Genomic DNA, 27447 nt, shown 5'->3' on the forward strand with positions numbered 1-27447 from the left:
CCCCCCCCCCCGGCCTAGTGCCTGTCAGACTGTGAGCAGGAGCGCAGGTTGGAGTCCCGGCTGCCGCCTGGCATCCTGCCCTTATGGGGCAGCAGCCGGGGAAGTTTGTCGGGGAACAGAGGAGACCCAGTCTGCCTGCCTTCATCAAGAGCGGGAAGAGGGAGTCGTCACGCCATGGGCCTCACCATTGTAACGTGTTTGCTGTGCATGGTAAGTGAAAGCTTCTGATCCTGATGCATTACTGTATACAGAATAACCTCTTTAAATCTCTTTATTGCCGGTGTTAATGTTCCTCTGAGTGCTCTCAAGGGGGTTCATTAGACTTTACACAAGTCAAAGAGTCTATTAAAATGGACTTCTATAAACTACAGTATTGCCAATTGCAGTGCTATTGCAATACTTTTACTCACTAACACTCGACCACTTCCTTGAGATAACCGGAGCAGTGTTTATGCTAGTCAGAGCCTGAGCTTATGGTAAAGGCCCCAATACAGCCCGCAAAGCTGTGTCAAGATAATCTTTAAAAGTACTGATTTCACTCATTAGCCGTATATAAAGAAGAAGTAATGATTTCTTCTTCTTTGTATACTGCTGAAGTGCGATAACTGATGTTTCTAAAATGGAACCCTTAAGTTCCATCCCCTGAGGATGAAACCGATGTCTGATAATTAAAGTTGATGCTTCAGCGTTTTATAGACATACTCTCCAATCAATGCCATTGTAAATACGGTTTATCCGTTCATCCTTGGCAAAGTGGAACGTGACACAAAATGGTAAAATATAACAGTGTTCAATGTACATCACTAAACACGGTCGTCAGGATAAACCTAATAATGATCCATAAATTGATTTACACCCTTTTTGTGTAATTGGAGCTGTATTTACCATCACCCCCAACTACAATTTGCTGAGCAGGATGAGCTATAAAATGGGATGCGAGTCACAGCACAAGCTGAGGACAATGTCAGCACATGCTCAAAGATATTTGCAGTTGCCTAGCTCTTCCTGGTGAGTATAGCATGGGACTGACTAGGCTAGAGCTATAGGCTAGGCTAGGCTAACCAGCGACATGAGCATTCTCACCCGGCAGGTTTTGATCTTTACTTGCAGCCGCTTGAGAGAAAGACAGAGGCACTGTTGGGCAAGCAAAGACCTGTCCTGCATCTGGCCTTGGGCCCAGGTGCCTAAACTGTAAAGTATAGTTGGGCTTTCTCTCTCTTGGTTATACAATGGTTCAGGTTCAAGACCTTGTGTCTTCTTAGCCTGCGTGGCAGACTGTAGAGTATTATAATATTTAGTATAGTGTTTATAGCAGGAGTAGTATTTTAGTAGCTTAAGTCATACACACATTATAGACCATAAAGAGGCAATGATTTCTTAAAAATGTGTATTCATGTAAATCGCCATAATCTAATTATGTAATTTTAGTGCACACCAATAGGTAAAACTAAATAGAAGTAGAGTTAGACTAAATCCGACGGTAGGAGCTAAGAAAATTTTGTCAAAACCCACTTCACACTAGAAGTAGAAAGCCTGTTTTTTTTTTTACAGCGAACTCCGCCATTAAACTTTACTTTCTCATCAACTTTATACATTTTAGTCAAGAAATTTTACCCAAACATTTTTTAACTGTAAAAATATGATGTTAGTTGATGTTTGTCTCAGTAAAGTGGCAGGTCAATAAACCATACCATTTAAAATAATGTAAGTGTTCCGTCCCTATGCATGATTACCGGTAAACGTTTTGTAACGGATGAAGAAATTAATGTGCTGTTAAAGTGTTTTTATGTAAACGGTAGTGATCCTCATTCACTTCCTGCCGTCAGCTGGAACCGGCTGACACAAGGAATAGGAAGTGAGATTAGGATTTGAGGATTGATGGCCGAAGGACAGAAAGCTCTGTTTTGAAAACTAAAATTGTGATGTTTTAAATGTACTAAGCAATAATGATCATGTTGTGATCCAGTCATTAACCTAACAATAGCAAACAATATGCAGTGGAATAGTTTTTCTGAAGAACTGATATTAGTGTGTATTGGCCTATATTAAGTTTGACGGAGATAAAATGTCAATGTTGGACCAGCCACACTATTAAAGAGTACTGGAATCAACCCATTGGACTGCATTGTTATTTAGCTATCTAGATATTTAGGTTAAACTAATTTACTAATGAGTTGTTGCTGGATGTTGCTTAAACGGATGGACTGATGTTATGTTATTATGTTCACAAATGTTGTTTAAAATAAACGATTATAGGATTTTGAGGTTGAAGGGCCAAGGGCAGAGAATAATGCAAATCGTGTTATTGCATTGAAGGAACAATTATGAAATGTTTGTTTAGGATTCAAGCAAACCTGTGTAGTTGTTATCAATTTGTCTGTTCATTGAGTGGGTTTCTGGTGACTGAATGTTTAGTTGGAGCAGTTGATAAGGAGGAAGAATGGAATAGAACCACCCACTGCTCTGCTTTAATGAGCTACAATAATGCCAGTTTCTCTTTAAAATATCTTGCAATAAACAGCACAGAAAATATGAATAGTACAGAGAAAATTGCTCCTTTTGCACTTCAGCGTCTTCTACAAGCTAAGTAAAAGTCTTGGCGGTTTGGACAATAAGGAGTTTGACCTTTCCTTACCAAATTGTGTGTGTGTGTGTGTGTGTGTGTGTGTGTGTGTGTGTGTGTGTGTGTGTGTGTGTGTGTGTGTGTGTGTGTGTGTGTGTGTGTGTGTGTGTGTGTGTGTGTGTGTGTGTGTGTGTGTGTGTGTGTGTGTGTGTGTGTGAATGGCTACAGTATTCGTGGCTGAAGTGGCAGGCAGCAAGAAGAATCCTTTAAAACATGATTGATGTGCATCACCCTGTTTGAAGGAAAAAGGTTTTAGGGTCTAGTTTATAGAGCTCATTTATTTGCATCATTCAAAGGAGGTAACTGACTGTTCAAATCAACAAAACCTGTATATTTATCTTTTAATGTTGCTCAGAATTAATTATGTCTTACCAGTTACCATATCTAGTAAATTAAACTGAACATGTAAAGTAATACAGACTATTGAACTGGAGATAGATGTTCACTTTCATTGGTCTAGATGGTGTTTTTTTTTTTATTTATGAAGGGGGTTCTAGGCGGTATGTCACTTGGCCGCACTTGATTGAGAGGTTGGTGAGCGATGGTTTTTCAAAGGGTTTTGGTTGCACACTCCCTCCGAAGGTGTTTTTGATAAAATCAGTTGAAAGTGTCTTTCAAGAAATCGAAACACATTTCTTTCTGTCTAATGCGTCATCAGAGGAAATTGTAACCAAATCAAGCAAGCCACTAGCTACAGTCAGTGTTCAACAGAGTACATATTTCACCTGTACCGTTTCAGTATTTGTAATCCGCTGCAAGATACAGAAGAATCACGTCCTCTCCGCAGATATCTTCTGGCTCGTGACTGTTTTAGCCAGTGAACTAACATAGGTACAGACATGGGTACATTAATGCAGGAATCCATTGACCAGCCACAAGGACAATAGTGCCCTCTTGTGGATATTAGATATTGATAAACAAACTGCCGTGTGTTTGTTTTATGTTTTCTTTACAAAGCTTTGCGCTACTATTGCATATTTAACAATTATTCGCCAGAGGCGAAGTGAATAGTGGGGAATAGGTGTTCCCCACCATTCACGGAGCCTAAAGTGAATAATTGTTTAGTTTATACTACAAGTGAACACTCCAAAAATAAACAAGATTACACCTTTTGCCGGGAATTTTTTGTTTTTATTTGCATGACGAGACGACCGTCATGCGATGAAAACAATATCCAGAGTTTGAGAACTCAATCATGGGATATTGCCCAATATTGCATACACTAAACACTTTTATATCCATTATCCAAGATATGTTTTGATTATGCAAGAATTTGATTGCGCCGTATGAACTTAACTTGTAACGTCATTACAAGTCAACTCCTTATTCCCAATGGGTAATTCTTTAGTGCATTTATTTTATTGTCCTTTTTTTGAGGTATTTGTGTTTTCCTCTTTGTTTGCGGGACTTTGTGGAATCGATAAAGTCTAGACACTAGAGCTACCCCAAGATCCCTGTGGGTCATGGAGACATGGAGGAGGCAGGGTCTGCCTTTTCAGGCGTCTCCACTGCTGTTCATCTAGGCCAGCTGTTGGGAACCTGGTGGTTACAGCCTGGCAATGGCCAGCCACGTACACACACACACACACACACACACACACACACACACACACACACACACACACACACACACACACACACACACACACACACACACACACACACACACACACACACACACACACACTGCTAGAGACAAACAACAAACAGAAAAACGCAGAAAGTTTGAGTCTGTTTACAAGCTGCTGAATTTTAACTCCTGAATTCTTTATCTAGTGTGTGTGTGTCTGATTGCAAAAGATGAGATTAGTTATGCTGAAGCAGTCAATATGTTGATAAGGTGGATGTTTCAAAGGCTAGGTGTGATTAGGATGATGCCATCCGTTTCTGTTTGAGTGGTTTCGGTATACCAGAGGAGGTTTGAGTAAGGTTCTCTATTTTACAACGGGACAGAGTTGAATATAAGGCAAGACACAGTAGTGCAGTCAGGAATGTGACCTCTTGCACATTCTTCTTCTCTCAAATAGTAAAACCCCTCTTTCTTCTCCTCCTCCCAGGCCATTGAACTTTTTACTTTCTTTCTTTTATTTTAGCTTTCTTTCTCTCCGACCTCACAAACAAAGCATGATCACTCAATGCCATTTCAAATCTGTACTTAAATGGATATTACAGGGGTGAAAAAGCTATAGTAGACTGTATGCATGCTACATTTAGTTGAGTCTTGGGGTAGAATTTGTAGATTCAAGCCTTACAAGTGGCTTTAGTTCCAGTAAAGACAAATCACACGGAGCATCCTAAAGTAAGGCTACCTTTGAACCTCAGGTTGTCACTGATTGGAAAGACTAGGAAAGGGGCTCTTGGTGTTTGTGTGTGTCTGTCGTTGCTCTGGTGTTTTGCTGGTTCATGAAAGCCCAGGCAGATGCAGCTGTCCAACACACATAGACAAACCGACAGACAGACAGACGCACAGTGTTATGGCCACATAACAGAGCTCAGGAAACTCAAAGCGTTGTGAACACAAGCGTAAAGTCAGAGTGGAATGTTGTGTGGGAGCCTGCTGCCACACAACAGACAGAACCTGTTTCCCTCTCGGGGTGCTAGCAGGCACCCCAGATGCAGCTGTTGTCTCCGCACAAAACCTGCTACCTAGAATGTCTATGTAGGTAATAGACAAATTCTCACCATTTACGGTATGCTCGGTCCAGAAAGTCTTTGTACAGCAAATCTCTGTTTGGCGGTAATTAGGATTGTGAGGACTTCTATTCCATTTTAGATTTTGACTTGCATTTTGTTAAGAAACAAGATACCATTTATTTGGGTTGTTTGACATTGGTATTGTTCCCTGATCCTCTAGAGCTAAACAATTTTCAGTTCTGCCTCAGCACTTGCAGGCATCAAAGGCAATTTTCATGAATTAAAATCATGTAAACTTTTGATAGTCAGCTGTTCGACAGCTAAATCCAACATTGGGTTCTATTTTCCTGTCCAGCTCCTATAGGCTGCTGATCTTCTCCTGTCCCCTTTGTGTTTTGCTAAGCTCCTCTTCATAACACTGTACGAGGGAGGGGGCTTGCTATGCTCACTGCATCTGGATCCACTTTAACACAGTTCAGCTCTGGCTGCTGCACTCGTGTAGCAGTACACCAAACTCACTGGTGTTTGCATCCGTCTATTGTCCCTACATAGATGACTACATGGGCCTTCGCGGACCATGATATCTGTTGGAATTTAAAGGTTACAGTATTCAATACGCACCAACTGACAATCCTGCCAGGTAAATGTAAAACAGTTAATAAACATCTCAAAGTCAGCTAATAAAGTCAGTCATTGGTCATAATAATTGGTCCCCTGCTTGGCTATGTGGCCAAGAGGGTAAATAAACTCCACCTATACATCAACCCATATTGGGTTGAAGAAATAGAGTGAAATCGATATACTGAAACTTACATGGATTTCATGGTGAAGGATTTCATTGAACAATTTTCAGAATTTTGATGCACACCTTGATAAACCTTAGCAACATAATTAGAAGTAAATCACAGATTTCTGTTCCTCGTATGGAACAGAAATCAGAGTATACTCGTATGGGCTCCATCTCTGTTGTTTGTCTGATCTGCTGAGTGCAAACAACTGGAATCAGTTATTAGCTGTCCACGGCTGCCACCATGGCCTTCTTAACAAATTTGAAAACCTTGTTTTAATGCTCCTTAATGACAAAATAATCTCTCAGTAATGGTAGCAACATGGCTGTAATTATTTTCCTTGGCAGCATTACATGTGTAACACCTTGAGCTCGCATGTTGTCCTGTGTGACGTATCACAGCGAATACTTCCATTTTCATTCTTCCGTTCTCTGCATGTGCGCCTACTGCTGTTGACTACATTCCTCTCTGGGCCCCTAGAACCCCACTGTGAAGCACAGGTGCAGGCTTACTGCACAATTTATCTGGCTCAGATTGTCCCGTCTTGTCACTGTCATTTAAGGTGTGTGTGTGTGTGTGTGTGTGTGTGTGTGTGTGTGTGTGTGTGTGTGTGTGTGTGTGTGTGTGTGTGTGTGTGTGTGTGTGTGTGTGTGTGTGTGTGTGTGTGTGTGTGTGTGTGTGTGTGTGTGTGTGTGTGTGTGTGAGCAATATTGCTTGCATCATGTCATCTTCAAATGACTAGTGTCAGTCCCAGTGTCTGCCATGTCCAAGACTTACGACCATGTTCCTGAATTAAGTATAAGTGTCATTCCTAAGCCCTGCAAATGCTTAGGTCCTTCCCCTGGTGGACCCCACGTCTGCGTCCTGCTGATGGCCATGCCAAGAGAAGTACTATGCAGAACCCTAAACCCTCTCATCCAATCTATTCTTCAGTTTGACTGAGACTCTCTGGCTGCATTCTCCTGAGCAGCCTGAGTAAACAACCCCATGCACACTCCGATCAGTTCTGTCTGGGTCCTGATTGTCTGACATGCCAGGAAGCTGTGCTGATGTGGGCGGTGGTGGCTGCCAGGCACAGTTGCCAATTCGAGTGTGGTGGTAAATGCACTCATATGAACACAGCTGGGTATCTCCCTCTCTGTGTATCACCCTTCATAATGAAATAGCCCTCTGGTTTTAGCACAAGATCTTGTTTCATGAGCCAAACATAAGCTGCCATACAAAACCTTTCAATGAAGAACATGCTAGTAGCAGATGATAGTAATTCATGGCCCTCTACCACATTTGACCTGCATATAGTATGCATGAGCTAGTGATGCGAGCAACATTACATAAGGGTTTGACTATAAGGCTCAGGACAATCACATTGCAGGGTGTGATTTTCAAATGTTTTTCAAACAAAGTGGACCTGGGAAGATAGAACACTGGATGTAACCACTCCTGTGCTGGTTTGTACTGATGTAAAAATTGAGGAAAAAAGGAGGGGTTATGCAGGAGAAGGCCAAAACCCATGCTCTACGCCCGTCAGCTAACTGTTAACATACCGAAAGAGGCTGGATTATAAAAAAGAATCTCCTATGAGCTCACCACAGAGCAATGTGCTTCATGTTTCTCCATCTGCATCATTTTTTCTGTTTTCTTCTTATTTTTATGGACCCTACTTACTCGACTGCGCCTCCTTTTCCCCATACCACGTTGTGACTTCATCCAGGGGTGATGTGTGTGTCTGTCTGTGGGAGTGGAGGAGATGGAAACACAAACATACACTCACAGTCGCCCTGCTTCTTCCACGGGGATGATGTAGAGCTTGGCCGGGCTGGATGCCATGGATACAGAGGACATTCCTCAAACCACTGGAATGACTGTGCCATGTGCAAGGGTGTGAATGGCAGCCTGCTAAACACGTCGGCAGCAACTGTCATTTGTGCAGATTTTAGGATTGGGAATATAACATTCAAAATGTCATTTTGGTTGGGGGACAACACTATAAAAGGCCTACATCTTGTCAATTCAGACTTGGACCGCAGCTCCTCTGGCCTGAGAGCCAGATGAATTACCAGAAGTCTGAAGTTCATGACGCCATGCTCATCTCAATCTGTGACTCATCTACAAACCATTCAACAAGCCATTTATTTGCACTCTCTCACTTTTTAACAACTCTTGAGCGTTAATGCTAACTTGTTTCCGATTGTTGTTGAGGCTCGCAGGCTACATGGTCATCAGGGACAACAGATGTAAATTAGCCTTGTGGCTATAATCTGGCTCAATTATATATTGTGCATTGTCCCTATCAAATAAACGTAAATAAAAGTACATATGGTAAAGGTTTTCCCATTCTGTCCTGCTTTTGGATGCCATTTCAAGCAGCGAAGCTGCGAGACAACCTTTTTGTTTCGTACGTTTTCCTATTATCTTTCCAAGGAAGTCTATGGCAGCCCATAGAACGCCATGGTCAAAAGTTGTGAAATTTGGCACATAGATTCAGGACAGTCCCATGATACCCCACAGCAAATTTGTGGTTGCTAGCTCATGAGCTCTAGCGCCACCAACAGGTCAGAGTTGGACATGCATTCATGTTTATAACTTTTGACCCATTCATCCAATATTCACAAACAAGGTAACATTGGAATCCTTGGTCCAAGCGGAGTTGTACGCATCCTATGTGGTCATTTTGCGCCATGATGGATTCTCCGCCATCTTGGTTTATGTCAAAAACCTTCAAAACCTTCAGGGCGTTGTTAGCAGCAAGTCTATTCCAGCCCTTAAAAGCAACTTATACGATAACCATTTGCCAATAGCTTTCATTGTAGGTGAAATCACTGAGACGGTCATCATGTAGCCACCTAACCGATTATGTCTGTCCAGCAAAATTAGTTTATAGAGTCCTATTCTGCTTGATCCCCACATTGCTGCTCCCAGCTATATTTACAAGTTAAAATTAGAGGCATTTACAAGGATGTCATAGCAACACATGGGTATTACGTTTGATGCTTAATGAAATCATGGGTCGTAGATAATTATGAATCGTATACTGTCTTCCTCATGCTTTTTTATTAATCTGACCTCCCCCCTTTAAGTGTCAATAGTATTCATCGGAAGTCCATGCATGTAACTGGGCATAATGAACCTGTTGATAACTGTATACCTATCCTTCTACATAGTGGGCATCTCTGACAGCATAATAGTCTTCACTGTCACAATTGAAATGATCAAGGATCCACTAGCGTCCATTGTGACATTCAGAATCCTCGTCTTCAAAAGCGTTTTTGATTATATTCTTCACAAATCAAGGATCCATGGCTGTTACACGGTGGTCTGTCCGGTTCTGTATTTAAGAAGCGTTCAAGCATGCCTTCATTGACCTGGGTTGACAGCAACACAACTTGTGCTCAATGCTTCAAACCATTCAATAGCACCTTTTTACATTGTTTCTATTATTGTAAATGGTATTGGTGGTGAGTCTATTTACCAAGAAGTAGTTGCATGATGCAACCAAGAGAAGGGACTAGGGCAGACACAAGGGACTTAAACATGTTGCATGTTTAGTTGAGCCGGCAACAAATATGACAAAGTGAACAATTTACATTTGTATTTAACATTGTCTTTCAAGAGATTACTTGTTTTATAATTTGGTATGATCATTGCTATATTTTCTAAGACAGCGTTTGAAACTGCAGCAGCCATTGATTCTGTTTACTTTGAGAGGTTTTTAAATAATTTTTTGTTTGATTATAAATGGAACAGCAGGACAGTAAGTGGTGACGATGGCTCTCTGGATACCTCAACACAATCCTCCATAGTTACACGACAACCTTTTCCACCACTTCCTGGAGTGAGTTGAATCAATCCCAAGAGAAGTAAACAGTTTGTGTCTTCCAGCGATCCTGCATGACTACTCACAGGGACAGCCGAGACCAAACAGGGAAAGGATGTTCAGAGTCATGTTGCAAGCCTCTCTGACTCTGACTTTGTTTTGTTCCAGACATCGCCAATACAATGGCGACTCTGGAAATCACATGGCTTAAGTCTTGCTCTGGAAGAGAAGCCTTAATACTTCTGGCTTTTTCGAGTTCATTTAAACAATTGTATTGACCAATCTAAATACAACTTGATGGATCTATAAGCAAAAGTAGATGGAATGATTCATATGGCTCGACTTCTCTGGGAATGATGTGTCTTTAAAATAAGTACTCTGAATCCCCCTCCCCTCTCTTTACCCTGTCAACATTTGAGAAGTGAGTGTGCAATAGGCCACGGCTGGAAAGGAGAGCACAGTGGAGCAGAAAAGGTGGAGGGGCTGTGGGTTAGAGGTGTGTCTTCTCCTAATCCTTTGGTCCAACTAAAGTGCTGCAGGGTTTGCTGTAGCTTTTTCGGTGAAAACCTTCTAAAGTTTTACTTTGGAGGCTTTTGTCAATCTCGTCGGAGTTTTGTATTGTGGAATCAGTTGAGGGCTTCAGTGGGTGAGTTTTTTCCTCTCTCCCTCCCTCTAAGTGTGAGTGTTTGGGGGATGTAGGAGGTCCTTGCCTGCTGATGTCATTGAGTGCAGTGGGCCTGGGCTGAAAGGGGCCCTTTGTTGGCAGCTTGTAGCAGGAGCAACTCCCCGTGCTTCGGACACACACACTCACGCAGGGCAAAAGAGAGAGAGAGAGGGAGAGAGAGGGGAATGGCACTATTTTGTCCTTGCCGCTGCCCACTCAACTGACACATCTGCATGTCTAACACGCGCTTCAAACGAAATACACACTTTTGGATGTATCTGTTTCATCTCTGCGTGGCGCTGAGGATATCCAGGGAGGAAAACAAGATGGAGCTTCTCCGAGCGGAGAGTTTGTAACAGTCGTCGGGACGGAGGAGCCAAGTACACTTTTCCTTTTGAGTTTGAGTGTGAGGTGAAGTGCAGATCGCGGACTGACGACTGTTGCCGGGACCTGTGTGAGGAAGGCTTTCCCATGTTTGCTTCCTATTATTCCATGTGCTTATAGGCCTATGCCTTTTTTTTATTTATTTTTTACTATTCCCCCCCTCCTCTTGATGATCCCGTTTCTCTCCTGCTATTCGAATGTCGAAGGAAAACAGTTGAGCGACTTTGGATATCGTCAAGGAAAAACTTATTTTGGAAGCAGGAAGTGAAAGAAAGCAAATGAAAATGTTGGAGATTTGCCTGAAATTGGTGGGGTGTAAATCTAAGAAGGGCCTGTCGTCTTCCTCCAGCTGTTACTTGGAAGGTAAGAATACCTCTGTCTGGGGAGATGTTTACCGTCTACAGGATCATGTTTGAAAATTCAAGTTTTGCTTTTGAAGTAACGGTAACAGCCCATAATAATGGGTCTGTAACAAGAGTAGGGGACAAAGTTTGAACTAGAAGGTAGGCTATCTCTGTGAAGCTCTGGTGGTATCCTTTCTCTGGAAAGTGAGGGGGGAGGAGAGTGCTGGGGAGGGACGGGAGGCTAGACAGACTGGCTCGCTGCAAAGAGAAGAAGTGGAAAAGAGAGGGAGAGGAGAATATAAGGAAATCTGAATCCTGGCCATGTGCCACTCCATTACTGTTTAGGAGGAGTAGGGATTGTATTCCAATCCTAACAGCCCATCTTAACTTTGTTTACTTTCTACTTGAAACTGGTTTGGTTAAATACTGTGACTTATCCAATGCAGTGAATATCCTGGTGCATTTGTTATTTTGTATTCCAAGCATTGCACATTACCTTTTCACCATAATATGGATTCAAATTAGCGGTAGCTGACGTAGCCTTAATCAAAGTAAGGTAAATATGGTTTCTCTCATCCAACTGGATGATCTGTAAAACAAAATAAAATCCGAGACACGTTGAACTCGTGAATGACAAGAGAGCAGTTGATGTGTAATGGAAGACCTGGTCAATTCCTAGATGTTCCAAAGGCTGTTCAACCCCATGAGTTAATAGAGAAACAGCTCTGGATCGCTGCCCATAGATGACTGATTATCAGCTTTAGTAATGTCCCTGAATCCTATCCGGAGTTAATACATGGCACAGATATCTGATGATAATTAGTGTTTTCCATTGGACTTCTGTTGGTCAAGCTTAAAGGCCAAACTTTGTTAAATCTTTGACATTGTTTAACCCAGATGTACATGTCGTCTAACAGAACTTATCCACGACACTGCAAAACTGAGTGAATAGCACATGAAAGCTGAACAAGGATCCATAATAACAGGCCTCCAGTACCCTTCCCTTCCCAGTGGCCATGTGACTGCGTCTATTCCTTAGCGTTACTTGATACCCTGTTCTGAGCAAGTTCTCGGCAAAGAAATATGTCCCAACTGTGCTCAGAACCTCTGGATCTGTAGTTAGGTGGAGGTCTTTGTTCAACTGCTTTCTGCTCTAGACATTGTTGGCAGATTCAACTTAAGCTACATTAATATGCTGGATACTTCCTCTGACTTTGAAGAGGAACCTAAAGGAAGAAAGCAGGCCAAGGTATTGTCGTTTTGCTCTGGGCATTCTGGATCTAGTCTAGCTGCTCTACAGAGTCCCTTAGTTTTGCACTGGGCCTGATCCGAGTGCATTACGATTGCTCATAGCACTGCAGTGGGCCTGAGTGCACCAAGATTGCTCATAACAATGGCGTCATGGCCTTGAACGGCTCATGCGTTCTTCTTGTGCTTCATCATGTCGGGTCCTTCCATGAAGCCGGGGACCACTCATCTGTTTCCCCCTGTTCTGAGGTCGAAGAGATGTCTGCTCGGCCTCCGTCTTCAGCTCTCAGACTCTTATGACTTATCTTTTTTCAAATTACTGATAATTCCTCTCCTGAGGGTATATAAACGTTGGACTCTCTGTTTAGGAGTTCTGACACTTTCCAGGTGGCGGCCCCTTCTAACCCCTTAGACTTCTTATAAACACTCCAGAGCAATTTGTTTCACAAACAAATAGTGTTATCCCCCTTTTGTTGATATCCTGGTTCTGTATCCAAGGTGATCATATTTCACTTGGCATTCTTGCTCCTAAAAAACCTATTACCAGCGCTCAGAAAAACAACTTAGAGATGTGTGTGTGTGTGTGTGTGTGTGTGTGTGTGTGTGTGTGTGTGTGTGTGTGTGTGTGTGTGTGTGTGTGTGTGTGTGTGTGTGTGTGTGTGTGTGTGTGTGTGTGTGTGTGTGTGTGTGTGACCCTTGACGACCAAGTGAAGCTCCGCTCAAATAGCAACAACAATTGCAGTTGGAATAATGCAATTCTTTCTGGCGTTCTCTCAAATTTCTGTGAGTCACGCTGAAAACTATAACATCTGTGCAGTGTTGGATTTCACATCCAAACACAGGCTGTAACCTGGATCTAAATCAGCTCTATCAGTAACCAATCCCTGTCCCGGTTACCATTCTAGTATGCTCTTGAGTAAATTAATGTCCTATCCTGACCCAGCTGCCTGAATCAGTATTCCTTACCTTCCGTATACCAAACCTGTCTGTATGAAGCGTCCAAAACATGTTATCTCTGTGCGTATCATCTTCAATGCTCGTGGATTCACAACCCTCGTTAGACTTCAGAGTTTGCATATTTTACCATTCAGAAGCATTAAGTGACCTCTTCCTTCCTCCCCTGGAACCAGGCTTCAATACCCTGTCCCATAATTGCTAAATGTATAATGGTAGCATCAGGTTTATTACCTTACCTTAACTACAGCCATAATCCTCGACAGCCCAAAATGTTTTTTTTGAATAATTTGTGAGGGAAATATGTTTCACATGTGATTGCTTTTGGAAAATATGCCACAGTATTTTGAATTGAATGATATTAATTTGATGATATGGTGATCCTTGTTTTGTAATTGGGTCCTCTAAAGACACATATATAATCTCAGTGGAAAGCAAGTTCTTGACATTAGCTTGTACCAATTTTGACGTTACGTTTCACATCGGAAGTAAGAAACAAGTGCTGACAGTAGAGGTTTCACTGGGACCCTGGCCTGTGGTGCAAGGTGGAGAGGGGTTTTGTATAGAAGAGGGGTCTAATGGGTGTGGACAGCGGCTGTCTGAATCTCTTTATTTGTTGGCAATACAAGGCGCCCCCTGAGCTATATATAGGCCTGTAACAGCTGAACAGGAAACAACATTTATCTTCTGTAAATACCTAATTGTGGTTGACCATCCTTGCCTCCCTATGGTTAAATAAGGTTGCCATTGGTTACCTCATCCTATATTGTGGTGTTCTTTGAAATATTCCTACATTGTGTTTTTAAGAAATGTCTTTGAATTGTGCTGCAAAAGCCTATACTTAGTATACCCATGCATAACACAAATCTATGTCATCTGAACATGCTGAAACACAGAAAAAGTTTAGCACATCATTTGAAATGACAAAAACATTAACATAAAATAAATGGGAAGATAACCTTTAAATTTACCATCTTGTTGACCAATGTTATTTTAATCTAATGGAGCTTTTTCCCTCGTTGCCATTATTTTTTTCATTAAAAAATCAAAGAAACTTGTTGTTCTGTTGCTATCACTATGACATCAGCAATTCAAAGTTCAAATTTTATGTCTCAAATGCAAAGTATAAGACTTTTCTGCACTAAGAAACTAGGACAAATTTTGTGCATTCCGCACTATGAAATTGTCATTGCAAGGTTCAAGTACCTTACACTACTATGATACAGGATATATCCAATAGATGTGAATATCTGATATGTTTATTGTGTTGTGTTTCAGAAGCTCTGCAGAGACCAGACTTTGAGCCCCAGGGTCTGACTGAAGCGGCCCGCTGGAACTCCAAGGAGAACCTTCTGTCCTGTCCCAGTGAGAATGACCCCAACCTCTTCGTTGCCCTCTACGACTTTGTTGCTAGTGGCGACAACACCCTCAGCATCACTAAAGGTGAGCACAAAGCAAAGTTGGCTTTTTCTAGTCATGGCTGAAGTAAAATCCATTCACAAATCACCCTGCAGAACTTACATAAGTGTTATTTTGAAGTGATTCAAGTTAAAAGAGGATGCGGCTGCAAAAAAACGTAGGTGGATTTCATAATGAGAGGGAATCGTGCTAAATGCTAAATCAGTCTCCAGCTTAATTAAAGGTTTAATCAGACGCTAGAGTCATCTAAAATGTCCCAATTAAAAAACCAAAAGTTAAGTGACACATTATCTCTGATGCTCATCAAAGATGAGAAACAGTCTGGTCGTTTCAAAGGGATTTTCAGGCATAAGAAGAAATCTTGAATTATGTAATCACTATCCTTAAAGGGGTTCTCTGTATGATTTGGGCATGCAAACACGTATCCAATACAAAGCAAAACCCAACCCACTTTGACTACTTTCAGCTCAATCTAACTCGAACATCATTGCAATAGTGTGTGGTTATGTTGCTGTCGTCATCAGATATCATCGTTATTTTGACTGATTTGTAGGGGGATTTCATAAAATGTCAATCTAAACTCCTACTGGAGATTGACTCCAACTACATGATACTGTTGTTATCTGGTGCAGTGTTTGAAACGTCCAATTACTCCTCAGCAGGGGGTTGCATATTGTATGTTGTTTATTGTAAATCAGATTCCATTTTGCGTCTTTTTTCCTCATTGTTGCCTCATGATACTATAGTCTCTTAACGGCAGCTCCATCGTGGTTCACTTCTGAGTTAACACCCTAGGTAGACTCGGTGAGGGCAGAACTCATCATCAACTGTATGCTTTATCTCTGTGCGGCCCTGCGGGTTATGTTGATGTACACTATTTCAATTATGTCATTGCGACAAAAATCCATGCTAAACAAGTAGCCATTGTATTAGAATGTGAGTGTTAATTCATGCCTGATACTACCGTGTTTCAATACCTTGACACATTATGCTCCACATCCTTTTATCTTTATATAGACCGTACAAAGTGGCCTTTCCTGTTTTATGCAGACTAAATTAGTTGCTTCAATATTTAGTTAAATCCACAACTTGCCTAACTATCGACTCTTCTCTCCCCCTCTGCTCCTCCCCCCAATTGGCTCCTCCCTCCCTCTGCCCCTTCCTCCCTCGGCTCCTCCCTCCCTCGGCCCCTTCCTCCCTCGGCTCCTCCCCCATTGGCTCCTCCCTCCCTCGGCCCCTCCCTAGGGGAGAAGCTGCGCGTGCTGGGCTACAACCACAATGGCGAGTGGTGCGAGGCGCAGACGAAGAACGGCCAAGGCTGGGTGCCGTCCAACTACATCACCCCCGTCAACAGCCTGGAGAAGCACAGCTGGTACCACGGGCCTGTGTCGCGCAACGCCGCCGAGTACCTGCTCAGCTCGGGCATCAACGGCAGCTTCCTGGTGCGGGAGAGCGAGAGCAGCCCGGGTCAGAGGTCCATCTCCCTGCGCTACGAGGGCCGCGTCTACCACTACCGCATAAACACGGCGTCCGACAGCAAGGTACGCCCACGTCTCAGCGGGCTTCCGCCCTTCCTGGAGTCTGGACACACTTCTCTCTTCCTCCTAGTTACACTCTGTAATTCACAGGCACACTTTGTGCCCTGCTTGTGACTACTTGATCCACTCCTCATCTGTTTACTGTTGGGTCATTGGATCAGGTATGCCAAGTTGGGGTTTGGTTTGAAATTGGGGTTCAGACTCAAGGCCTTTGGGCTGGGCCTCCCCTAACCACGTGTAGACTGGTCCGTACTTTCTGCCACCCGTCTCCCAAAAACCTTTACAATTAGTGTTTCAAGTCCTTTATCCCTAACTCTTTGTGTTATAATGGGGGATATCGGGTACAGAACTAGTGTAGCATTGTGGGTTTAGTAACAGAAACAGTGCAAGAGTCGACTAGACCTGGTGACCATATGTAACAGGCCTATTGATTAATGAGGTGATAGGTGGATTAAAGTCACAACACTGGCAAAGCAACACTTTCAACATGCACACCACATGCTTCACTATATAACAGGGCCTCAACCGCCTCCCTGGCTTCAAGCACATCTGGAAGGTTTTATTCCTATGACACATTGGGTATAATAAAACAACGCTATGCAGAATCCTTAGCAGGAAATCCTGGTGATTATTATATTGTTAATTGTATTGTATTGTTAATGTAAATTGCAGTCACCTCTGCATCGATGGACCATACTTGCATTGTGAATATGATCACTAGTTGAGCCATTTTGTATTCAATTAGAGGTGAACTGAGCCAGCAGGGCAGTGCTGTTGTAAAGAGGGCTGTTCTACCTTCAGGAACACAAGGCATAAAGGCAGAAATGCCTCTTCAGTATCTTTGAACTACTGATAAGCGAGCGTAGTACAGGGGCAAGGCCTGGCCAATCATATGATGAAACATGGCCACCTCCTCACATAATAAAAACACAGCCAACGCCTCTGAAGGCTTTCTTTGTTGTGGATTTTCGATTCAATTATACCGTCACCTATGCGATATGTATGACAAATGGGTGGAAAAGACTGGTTTCAACCTAACTGTACAAGAAGTTTACCCTGAATGCCATCATGCGGACACGATAATTATTATCGTCCAGTTGATAGATCTGATCACCCAGTTGATATGGGTGGTTATTGAGATGAATTCAACTAACTTAAAATGTCCCTCCTCATTGTCTCTTACATGGCTAATCTGTTTTTCCCTGTTTGTCGTTAAAAAGAAAATCACAATATGTGTCATTCTTCCATTCATGGCTAAAGACAGACTATGCATACATGTCAAACAGATTAAGTGATGGAGGAAGTTGCGTAAGACCTGGGACAATGGGATAGTGTGAGAATGTAGATTAACATTTAAAGTCTTGATTGCAGACCAGGTCAAATCCGAGTGATTTTCACGTATTTTTCCCCTGTATAGTTATTTGACCAATCATTTAGTTGGAGGCAGGGCTGTGTAAGCGTGTTGTTGTTCAAACAGCCAGCAGAAGTTAACTGTAACAAATTGTCTGTAAAGGTTTCAAATCAACAACCGGTAGACTTGCGAATGTAGATATGCACATATTGGAGTCCCATTCCAAAAGGATGTACTCGCAAATCAGTTTTCTATGGTATAATATCCAGCATAGCTCCTTCCCTGCCAGTAGAATATCCAGCGTAGCTCCTCCCCTGTCAGTCGAATATCCAGCGAAGCTCCTCCCCTGTCAGTAGAATATCCAGCGTAGCTCCGCCCTGGTCAGAAGAAATTTCACCATAGCTCTGCCCCCGTCAGTAGAATATCCAGTCAGTAGAATATCCTGCTAAGGCTTGGAGCCATCTCCCCCAGCGTTTCTACTCCCCCTAAATAGGATCACTGGATCCCAGATTAATCGTACGCAAAATGATTGTTTCTCAACAGTCAATAGCAAGAAATAGCAAAAAATATGCATATTTTCATGCACTATTTGACATTAGAGCAGGATGTGACATTAGAGCACCAGTATTTGTTCATAATTAGTTAGGTCAGAGGTAAAATCCCCAGCCACAAATTTGACATGACATCTATATCCCCCAATTTTCCACCCTCCACATCCAATCCATCGCCTCCTCCACCACGGGGTGGAGGAGGAGAACTAAACATCCCTTTCACGGTCATGTATTTAACGACTGTTTCCATCTACCTCCACCCCCCCCCCCCCCCCCCCCCCCCAGCTGTACGTGTCGTCAGAGAGCCGCTTCAACACGTTGGCAGAGCTGGTGCACCACCACTCAACGGTGGCGGACGGCCTCATCACCACCCTGCACTACCCGGCGCCCAAACGCAACAAGCCCACCGTGTACGGCGTGTCGCCCAACTACGACAAGTGGGAGATGGAGCGCACCGACATCACCATGAAGCACAAGCTGGGCGGCGGGCAGTACGGCGAGGTGTACGAGGGGGTCTGGAAGAAGTATAACCTCACCGTGGCCGTCAAGACGCTCAAGGTGGGAGGAGGGATGACTGGAAATGTACTGCCTTTATACAGCGCTTTTCTAACCATTGGCTACTCAAAGCGCTTTACAATATCGCCTCACATTCAGCCATTAATGCTCACATTCACACACTGATGGCGCTGTCAGCCATGCAGGGTGACAGCCAGCTCGTCAGGAGCAGTTACGGTGAGGTGTCTTGCTCAGGGACACCTCGACCCTCAGCTAGGAGGAGCCGGGGATCGAACTAGCAACCTTCCGGTTCCCAGCCAACCTGCTCTACCTCCTGAGCCACGTGCCGCAAATGAGGAACCGCTGAGCGTTGGAGCTTTTATGCCTATCTAGTTTTATATTAGCCTACCATAAAGTTGGATTGATTTGTTTAAGACACATTTAATATATTTGGGTTGTTCAGCGTCACACACAATGATATCCACCATTAAGGATTCAGTTTGACCTTCAATATTCACCCTTTTTGCTTCCTATTCTCGATAAGTCATTGCACCGATGAAGTTCATATTAGTCCTGTGTACACATTGGAAAAAATTTCCCGAGGGCCACACGATGTCCTTGATATTAGGAAAGAAATGTGTTGAACATCGATATCGGTGATCTAATAGTGTGAAAAATGGTCCAATATCCAGTCTTTACACCGAGGTTAATCGGAACAAATCTGTCCTATTATAACAAGCTATTTTGTTCTTTCATCGCCACAGTGCGCTTCTATTAAACCTTTGTTATATTTTTAAGCATAAATGCAGGAGCCTTTAATTAGGCTTCTATCATTAAAGGAACGAAGGAATAAAAAAAGCTTCAAGCTCTAGCCATACTCCCCGAGAATGGCGATGCGTCTCAAATAAGAACACACAGTCTATTGTATTTGTTTAGGTCTATATTTCGACAAATTAAGAGACAACTTCTTACCCGAACGGAACCAGCGCTGCTGTCCCCGCAGCCCTCTAGAGTCTGGGGGCTCACTGTGGGCCGACCTCTGAGACCCTCCATCTCGAGGCAGCGTGTACTCTTCGGTACGGCAAAAAGGGCCAATGGAAAAGCGCTATTGGTGCTGTGACAGACATAAATAAAGTGGACCTGATCGTAACCGTATTATCCACCAGGTCGAGGTTATGCACCGGCACATGTACAACCTGTAGAGGGGTCATCTACAATGTGAACCCATCTACAAGGGACATGTGGTTGGGTCTCTTTATGGCCCGTAGGAGCTGAGATCTTCACAGCATATGTGGCACTATCTGTCAAAATGCCATGTTAAGTCCCTTTTTTGTGTGTGTGCGTGTGCATGTGTGTGTGTGTGTGTGTTGTTCAGGAGGACACGATGGAAGTGGAGGAGTTTCTGAAGGAGGCGGCGGTGATGAAAGAAATCAAACACCCCAACCTGGTCCAGCTCCTGGGTACGACACCACAATTCATTATAAACATGGAGCTTATCCATGCTAATTATACGTTCAACTGGAATATTCATTCGGGCAGCGGATGTGCAGGGAACCTATGATATACACTGCCGTCTAAAAGTTTAGGGGGTCCCAGACAATTTCCTGTCTTCCATGAAAACTCATTTATTCAACAGTTTTCAGCTGTGCTAACATAATTGCACAAGGGTTTTCTAATCATCAAATAGCCTTAACACAATGAGCTAAACAATGTACCTTTAGAATAGGAGTGATGGTTGCTGAAAATGGGCCTCTGTACAGATGTTTCATAAAAATCCAGCTAGAAAAGCCATTTACCACATACAAATTGTCTAGACTATTACTTTAATGTTATCTTCATCGACCTAGACATTGCTTCTTTTTTTTTTTTAATAATGACATTTCTAAATGTCCCTAAACTTTTTAACGTCATCTAATCCCAACGGGACTAACGTGTTGTGTGGTGTCAACACAGGGGTCTGCACACGAGAGCCCCCGTTCTACATCATCACAGAGTTCATGACCCACGGCAACCTGCTGGACTACCTAAGGGAGTGCAACCGCGAGGAGGTGAACGCTGTGGTGCTGCTGTACATGGCCACGCAGATCTCCTCCGCCATGGAGTACCTGGAGAGGAAGAACTTCATCCATCGGTGGGTGGCTCTCCTGGCTCCTCTCATGGGGCCTCTCATGGGGCCTTTTCTTGCTTCCTCCTGGGGCCTCTCCTTGGGCCTCTCTTGGGCCCTCTCATGGGGCCTCTACTGGCTCCTCTCCTGGCCCCTCTCCTGGCTCCTCTCCTGGGGCCTCTCCTGGCTCCTCTCCTGGGGCGTCTCCTGCGGCGTCTTCTGGGGGCCTCTGCTTGGTTCTGAGACCATGGCTCATGTTTTCTCACCAGTAAAATTTAAGAAATGTGGATTAGTTGGACCATTCCCATCATTGGCCCGGGATCTGCATTTTCCGTCGGTCGGTTTGGAAATGTTTTTAACGGGTATGGCGAAATTGTGCCGGTACAGAGTTGAACGTGCAGACCCTAGGCTTATGAAGCAGCACTCTTATATCAGAGAGGAGCTGCGCTTGCCGTGGCCCTCGTCCCTTCTAAGGTGTGCTGCTCAAAAGAGTGTTTTATGGGTCCATGCTGAGAAGAGATGCCGTGCCATATTATCGACGCATAAAGGATGTATGACTAGTAGCTACCGACAGTCGGGTTTATGTGATGATGCACGTCCGACCACTCATCATGGTTTCTGTCTTACTGTGGCTGTGACTGTACTTGTAATGCATTACTCAGTCTTCCCCCATCAAAGTATTGTAAGTAACTGTCCCCTGGCGTTCTCACTGCTCTCCTAACCAGAGCTGCTGTTGTAACACGGCCGTCTCTGCTCTGGCACGTCTAACTGTTAACTAATCGGGCGGCTGTGTCATGCAGGCCGGCTGTGTTGGCCTCACTAATTGTCTGCCAGATTATGTGTTGAGACCGGTTGTGCACAAACAGGGTGCCAACAATATAGGCATGCAACGTTAGGGGGAATACCGCGTAAAGGGATGAGTTGTCCTTTACAGTCTGTGAGTGAAAGTAATCCTAGAAAAAAGGCCCCTATGCCCTATACCTGAATCTCTAAGTCTCTCCCCCAACCTGTCTCACCCCGTGTTGTCTTCCCCCAGGGACTTGGCGGCCCGGAACTGCCTGGTGGGGGAGAACCACCTGGTGAAGGTGGCGGACTTCGGTCTGAGCCGGCTGATGACCGGGGACACGTACACGGCCCACGCCGGGGCCAAGTTCCCCATCAAGTGGACCGCCCCCGAGAGCCTGGCCTACAACAAGTTCTCCATCAAGTCTGATGTGTGGGGTAAGGTCCTCGTTTTGGGTTTAGTGTCTCTATCCTGGTTTGGGATTAGGCTCCTTATTCAACGTAGGATTTTACTTGATGACGAATGCCATTGGACCTCCACAGCGTTTGGCGTGCTGCTGTGGGAGATCGCCACCTACGGGATGTCCCCATACCCGGGCATAGACCTGTCCCAGGTGTACGAGCTCCTGGAGAAGGACTACCGCATGGACCGACCCGAGGGATGCCCTGAGAAGGTCTACGAGCTCATGAGAGCCTGTGAGTCCAGGATCCACCCACGCACCAATAGAGAGTGGATCACATTGTCATGGAGTATAGGATCCACCCACGCACCAATAAAGATTGGATCAAGTTGTCATTGAGTATAGGATCCAGCCATGCAGCAATAGAGAGTGGATCATGTTGTCATGGAGATCAAGCTCCACCCACGCACCAATAGAGAGTGGATCACCTTGTCATTGGAACTTGTTGTATTGTTTGTTATGTAATGATTTGTTCCTTCTGAAGGCTGGAAGTGGATCCCTGCAGAGCGTCCATCCTTTGCTGAGACCCATCAGGCGTTTGAGACCATGTTCCAGGAATCCAGCATCTCTGACGGTCAGTGATGGGACTAAAGAGACCCGCCGTGGAGCAGGACCCAAGTACCATTGGTTGAGTTCGCCCTGATGTCGTCCTTGGCTAACGTGTGTGTGTGTGTGTGCGCATGTGTGTGTGTTTAGAGGTGGAGAAAGAGCTGGGGAAGAAGGGGAAGAAGTTGACCCTGGGGCCCCTCCAGCAGGCCCCCGAGCTGCCTACCAAGACCAGGACGCTGCGCAGGAACCACCGGGATGGAGACAGCCCAGGTAGAGGGGGTTCTGTGTTCCTCTCTTTGGCCGAGTGCAGCCGCACAACACTTGCCGGCAGTGTTTGGATGCCAGCACTATTAGTTGTATCCAGTTGTTTACGTGTTCAGCTCTTAACTTGGAGAGTTCCAGCTTGTTGATGTTGGGGTCGACTCTGGGCTAAAAACCCAGCGTCTAAACCCAGCGTCTAAAAGCCCAGAAGACTCACCACTGTGTCACTGTTGACAGGGAGGAGCAGGGGTGAAAATGGAGAACACATGGATCTCATGTGGATAGAAACAGGATAGGAGAGAAATAATTTTCTTTAGTATAGAGAACGTAGATAATGGAGACACGTTTCCGCAGGTTCTGCCCGCTGTGTCCCCTAACGGAGCTGAAACTGCATGGGACAGAGCGTACAGTAGGTCCTCAAGCAGTTTGGGAGGCATGCGGCTCAGGAGGTAGAGCGAGTTGGCTGGTAACCGGAAGGTTGCGAGTTCTATCCTCGGCTCCTCCTAGCTAGAGTGTCGAGGTGTCCCTGAGCAAGACGCCTCACCCTGACTGCTCTTGACGAGCTGGCTGTTGCCCTGCATGGCTGACGCCGCTGTCGGGAGTGTGAATGTGTACATGAATGGGTGAATGTTAGGAAATATTGTAAAGAGCTTCGAGTGGCCACTGGTTAGAGAAACGTTGTACAAATGCAGAGGAGAATTTACCATTCTCCGCTCCTTCCCAGACCCGCTGGACCCCGACGGGGCGGTGTCGTCCCCCATGCTGCCCAGGAAGGAGCGGCCTGCGACGGACGGCCCGCTGAACGAGGACGACCGCCTGCTGCCCAAGGACAAGACACGAAGCAGCGGCTTCCTCAGCCTCATCAAGAAGAAGAAGAAGAACGCCCCGGCCCCGCCCAAACGCAGCTCCTCCTTCCGGGAGATGGACGCCCACGTGGAGAGGCGGGGCCAGACGGCCGACCAGGCCCGCGACACCGACGGCTTCAGCAGTGACCATGACCCTCTGAGGTTATTGTCGCTGAACAACAACGGCTCGCCCGGCTGTGTCACCAACGGGGCCCCCTCCTACCCCGGGCCCCTGTTCCCCCGGAAGAAGGGGGGCCCTGCAGCACCCGGCCAGGCCGTCAAGGGGCCCGGAACGCCCCCTGGCGAGGAGGAGCTGGTGTCCAACTCCAAGCGCTTCCTGCGCTCCTCCTCGACCTCCGGCCTGCAGCCCGGCCCCCCGGGGAGTGAGTGGCGGTCAGTCACGCTGCCCCGGGACCCCGGCCACCGCCACTTCGACTCGTGCACGCTGGGGGGCAAGCCGGCGCTGCCCAGGAAGAGGGCCAGCGAGCAGAAGGGGGAGGGGGACCCTAGGAGGGGCGCCCTCACCCCTCCTCCCCGCCTGCCCAAGAAGGGGGAGGAGGCGGGGGAGGAGGTGTTCAAGGAGCCGGACCCCGGCGCCTGCCCCCCCCACGCGCTGACGCCCAAGCCGGTGCGGCGGCCGGGGGGGCTGGATTGCTCCCGGACCAGCGCCCTGCAGGCGGAGCTGCTGAAGCCCAACGTCTTCCCCGCGCTGGGCGCCGCCGCCGACGAGTGCCGTCTCCGCAGGAACAGACACGGGGACGCCTCCCTCAGGGAGAGGGGCAAGTTCAGCAAGCCCAAGCCGGCGCCTCCCCCTCCCCCGGCGTCCAGCTCAAAACCGGGCAGGGCCCCGCGGAGCCCCAACCAGGAGCCCCCGTCCCCCTCGGAGGGCAAACCCAGGAGCCCTCTCTTGGAGGCCTCCCCTTTTACCGACCCACCCCGCACCAAACTGCCCCTGGGCTCCGGCGGCGCCAAACCCCAGACCTCCAGGAGCTCCTCCGCCTCGGTGTCGGCCTCCGTCTCCTCCCAGAGCCTGGGGGGCTTCTCCTCCTCCCCGCCGGGCGAGCCGCCCAGCGGCCCCACGCCCGCCTTCATCCCCCTCATCACCACGCGCCGCTCCCTCCGCAAGACGGCGCCGCGGCAGCCAGTGGAGCGGGCGGCCAGCTGGGCGGTGACCCGGGACATGGTGCTGGAGGGCACGGAGCTGCTGCGCTGCGCCATCGGACGCAACTCGGAGCAGACGGGCAGCCACGGCGCCGTGCTGGAGGCGGGCAAGAACCTCTCCAAGCACTGCATCAGCTACGTGGAGTCCATCCAGCAGATGCGGAACAAGTTTGCGTTCCGCGAGGCTATCAACAAGCTGGAGGGCAGCCTGCGCGAGCTGCAGATCTGCCCCGCTGCCTCCGGGGGCGCCAGCGGGCAGCAGGACTTCAGCAAGCTGCTGTCCTCCGTCAAGGAGATCAGCGACATCGTGCAGAGGTAGCGCTCAGCCCGGGGAGCGGCCGCAGCCGCACGCAGGGGAAGACCACGGGAAACTTGAACGCTGGGCGCTAGCGGCTAACTGTATGCAACGCCCCCCCCCCCCTTTCTGTTGGCTAGCTGTGTTTACTAGTGTCGGTTTCCGTCTGAGAGTGGGGGCCTGTGCTCACATAATGGTGGAGGGGAGGGGGAAGAGTGTCAACAGAACAAGGAACACCAAAACATGTCTGCTGTGGTACTGTGTGTGGGAACCAGTCCCCCTGAGGGGGTCAGAGTCATGAGAGCTTTAACTATGAATGGACCTCACATCCTCTTGATCATTAGGTGATCATTGAGGGTCAATCAATGTTTCTTGGAAGGTTTAGGTCGTTCCTCCAGGGAGCCCAGTGCCGTTCTGTTTCAATGTGCAAACACAACCCTGAACCTCCGAGCAATGAGATAGACTTGTGACATTCAAACGCTGTTTGAGTTTTTAGTTCTTTCAAACCTGGGAGATGTCCTGATGTCATGAGCTACTCTTAGATTATTGTTTTTTTATATTTGCATATTTTTATTTTACAACTTCCCCTGACTTTGTACCCTGTCCCCTCCTCGTGTGGTCAGAGATGTCCAGCCAGTATTCGGTGCTCATTGCACCATCATCCATCAAGGGTTGATGGACAGATGCAAACAAGGTGTATTGACACCTTTGGGGGAAAAAACCAACGTATATAGATATATCGCTGCACAATATGGAAATGATTAGAGCCAAATAGAGCAGTGGTGCTAACCATTCTAGCGATGAGGGAGCAGAGCTCCACCACTGACTGTCAAAGTGCCTGATTGATGTTCTCCGACTGAATCTGTTTTACAACTTTTAACTTTTGTTTTATTTTTAGTTTTTTTACGAAACTAGCCACTTCGAGCCGAAAGTAGCAGAGTCGGTGAGGTGGCTGCATTCCAGTGTCTCATAACAGAGCAGGTGGTCAACCGAGGATGACCGGACATCACGCGGCCTTAATGCTGTTTCTACCCGAGCAGACTGGACAGAAATTAACCTTAAATGATGATACGTACGTGTCACTCGCTGTCTTAAAGACTGAACCTTAAAGTGAGAAGCTCACCGGCAGACTCAACATAAACTCATTCCACTGTAACGTCAAACTTTCCTTTTTGTACTGCATCTCCTGTCTGAACCATGATGTTGTACGTATTGATGCTGTAACACACGTGCCCTCTCTGACTGCGATGCCTCTGGACGGACCAGCTGCCCGGCCCTGGTCAACGTGGACCTATGGTATTGATTGCCTTTACCAATAATGCCACTATTTTTGTTTAGTAACCGAGCCTCCTCACTTACTCGTTTTCTCTGTAAATAGTTTTTGCTTTGTTCCTTTTTAGCCTTTGTGCAATTTTTGTTGCAATAAAGTAAACATGAACTGTTACTTGAAAACCAACGTTGTGGTGGCTCTTTCTCCGTCTGTATATAATATATATTCAGCATGGTTCGGGTACGGCCTGGCTTATTCTCTCCCAGTATCTAAACTCTTGAGTGGTGTCCAGGTGTAAGCAGATGCAATAAACCCCCATGTCTCATGTATTTCAGTATTTTATTGTCATTATTAAAATCAAAAGGTATTTTTTGTATCATATACACAAGAATGTATTTAAATGTTAGCCCAGTCACAATTTATACATATGTACTTTTTGTACTATTGAAAGAAAAGCAGGAAGTTTTGAAAAGGTGGTAGAAATAAATGGTTGACTTAACCCCTCCCAGAACAGAAAACAGTCCCAATTCAGGACTGCAATGGAGAGTTTCCATTGGATTATACGACATACAGAATACTCAAACCAAACCCGGAAAACATGAAACGCGTGACATTCCCTTTCACCGCCTACTAGAATAAAATAAACTAGGTGACAAATACAAATTTGCATATCACCCAACTTTTACCCAAATTGTTTGGAAATAACTGGTTGAGTTGCACTTAAGTGTTTGTTAATTCATACAAACTATTTTACAGTAGCCAACCCCCTCCTGAAAGCATGACTTCTAGGCAACCTCTCAGCACAACTGTACAGGCCACAGCTTTCTCTACGCCCACCCAGTAGCATTGTCATCAATAATTAAAGAAGCAAATATATATATACAGCCATCAAATCAGAATTCACTATTATA

General features: G+C 45.7%; 1 protein-coding gene across 2 annotated transcripts; it reads left to right on the forward strand.

Moving 5' to 3' along the window:
* abl1 (c-abl oncogene 1, non-receptor tyrosine kinase) lies at positions 1 to 26870 on the forward strand. 2 transcript variants are annotated; one of them, XM_056589506.1, is made up of 11 exons: positions 1 to 210; positions 14732 to 14896; positions 16118 to 16413; positions 18598 to 18870; positions 20183 to 20267; positions 20761 to 20938; positions 21948 to 22132; positions 22238 to 22390; positions 22640 to 22729; positions 22852 to 22974; positions 23690 to 26870. In XM_056589506.1, exons 1-11 carry the CDS (start codon positions 84 to 86, stop codon positions 25288 to 25290), a joined length of 3276 nt encoding a protein of 1091 aa, XP_056445481.1. In that variant the 5' UTR covers positions 1 to 83; the 3' UTR covers positions 25291 to 26870. The 2 variants fall into 2 exon arrangements, with proteins under 2 accessions (XP_056445481.1, XP_056445482.1); XM_056589507.1 differs by lacking the exon at positions 1 to 210 and adding an exon at positions 9189 to 11270.
* Positions 26871 to 27447: the final 577 nt, after the last annotated feature.

This window comes from Gadus chalcogrammus, chromosome 4 (assembly GCF_026213295.1).
Source record: "Gadus chalcogrammus isolate NIFS_2021 chromosome 4, NIFS_Gcha_1.0, whole genome shotgun sequence".
In the NCBI taxonomy this organism is placed as follows: domain Eukaryota; kingdom Metazoa; phylum Chordata; class Actinopteri; order Gadiformes; family Gadidae; genus Gadus; species Gadus chalcogrammus.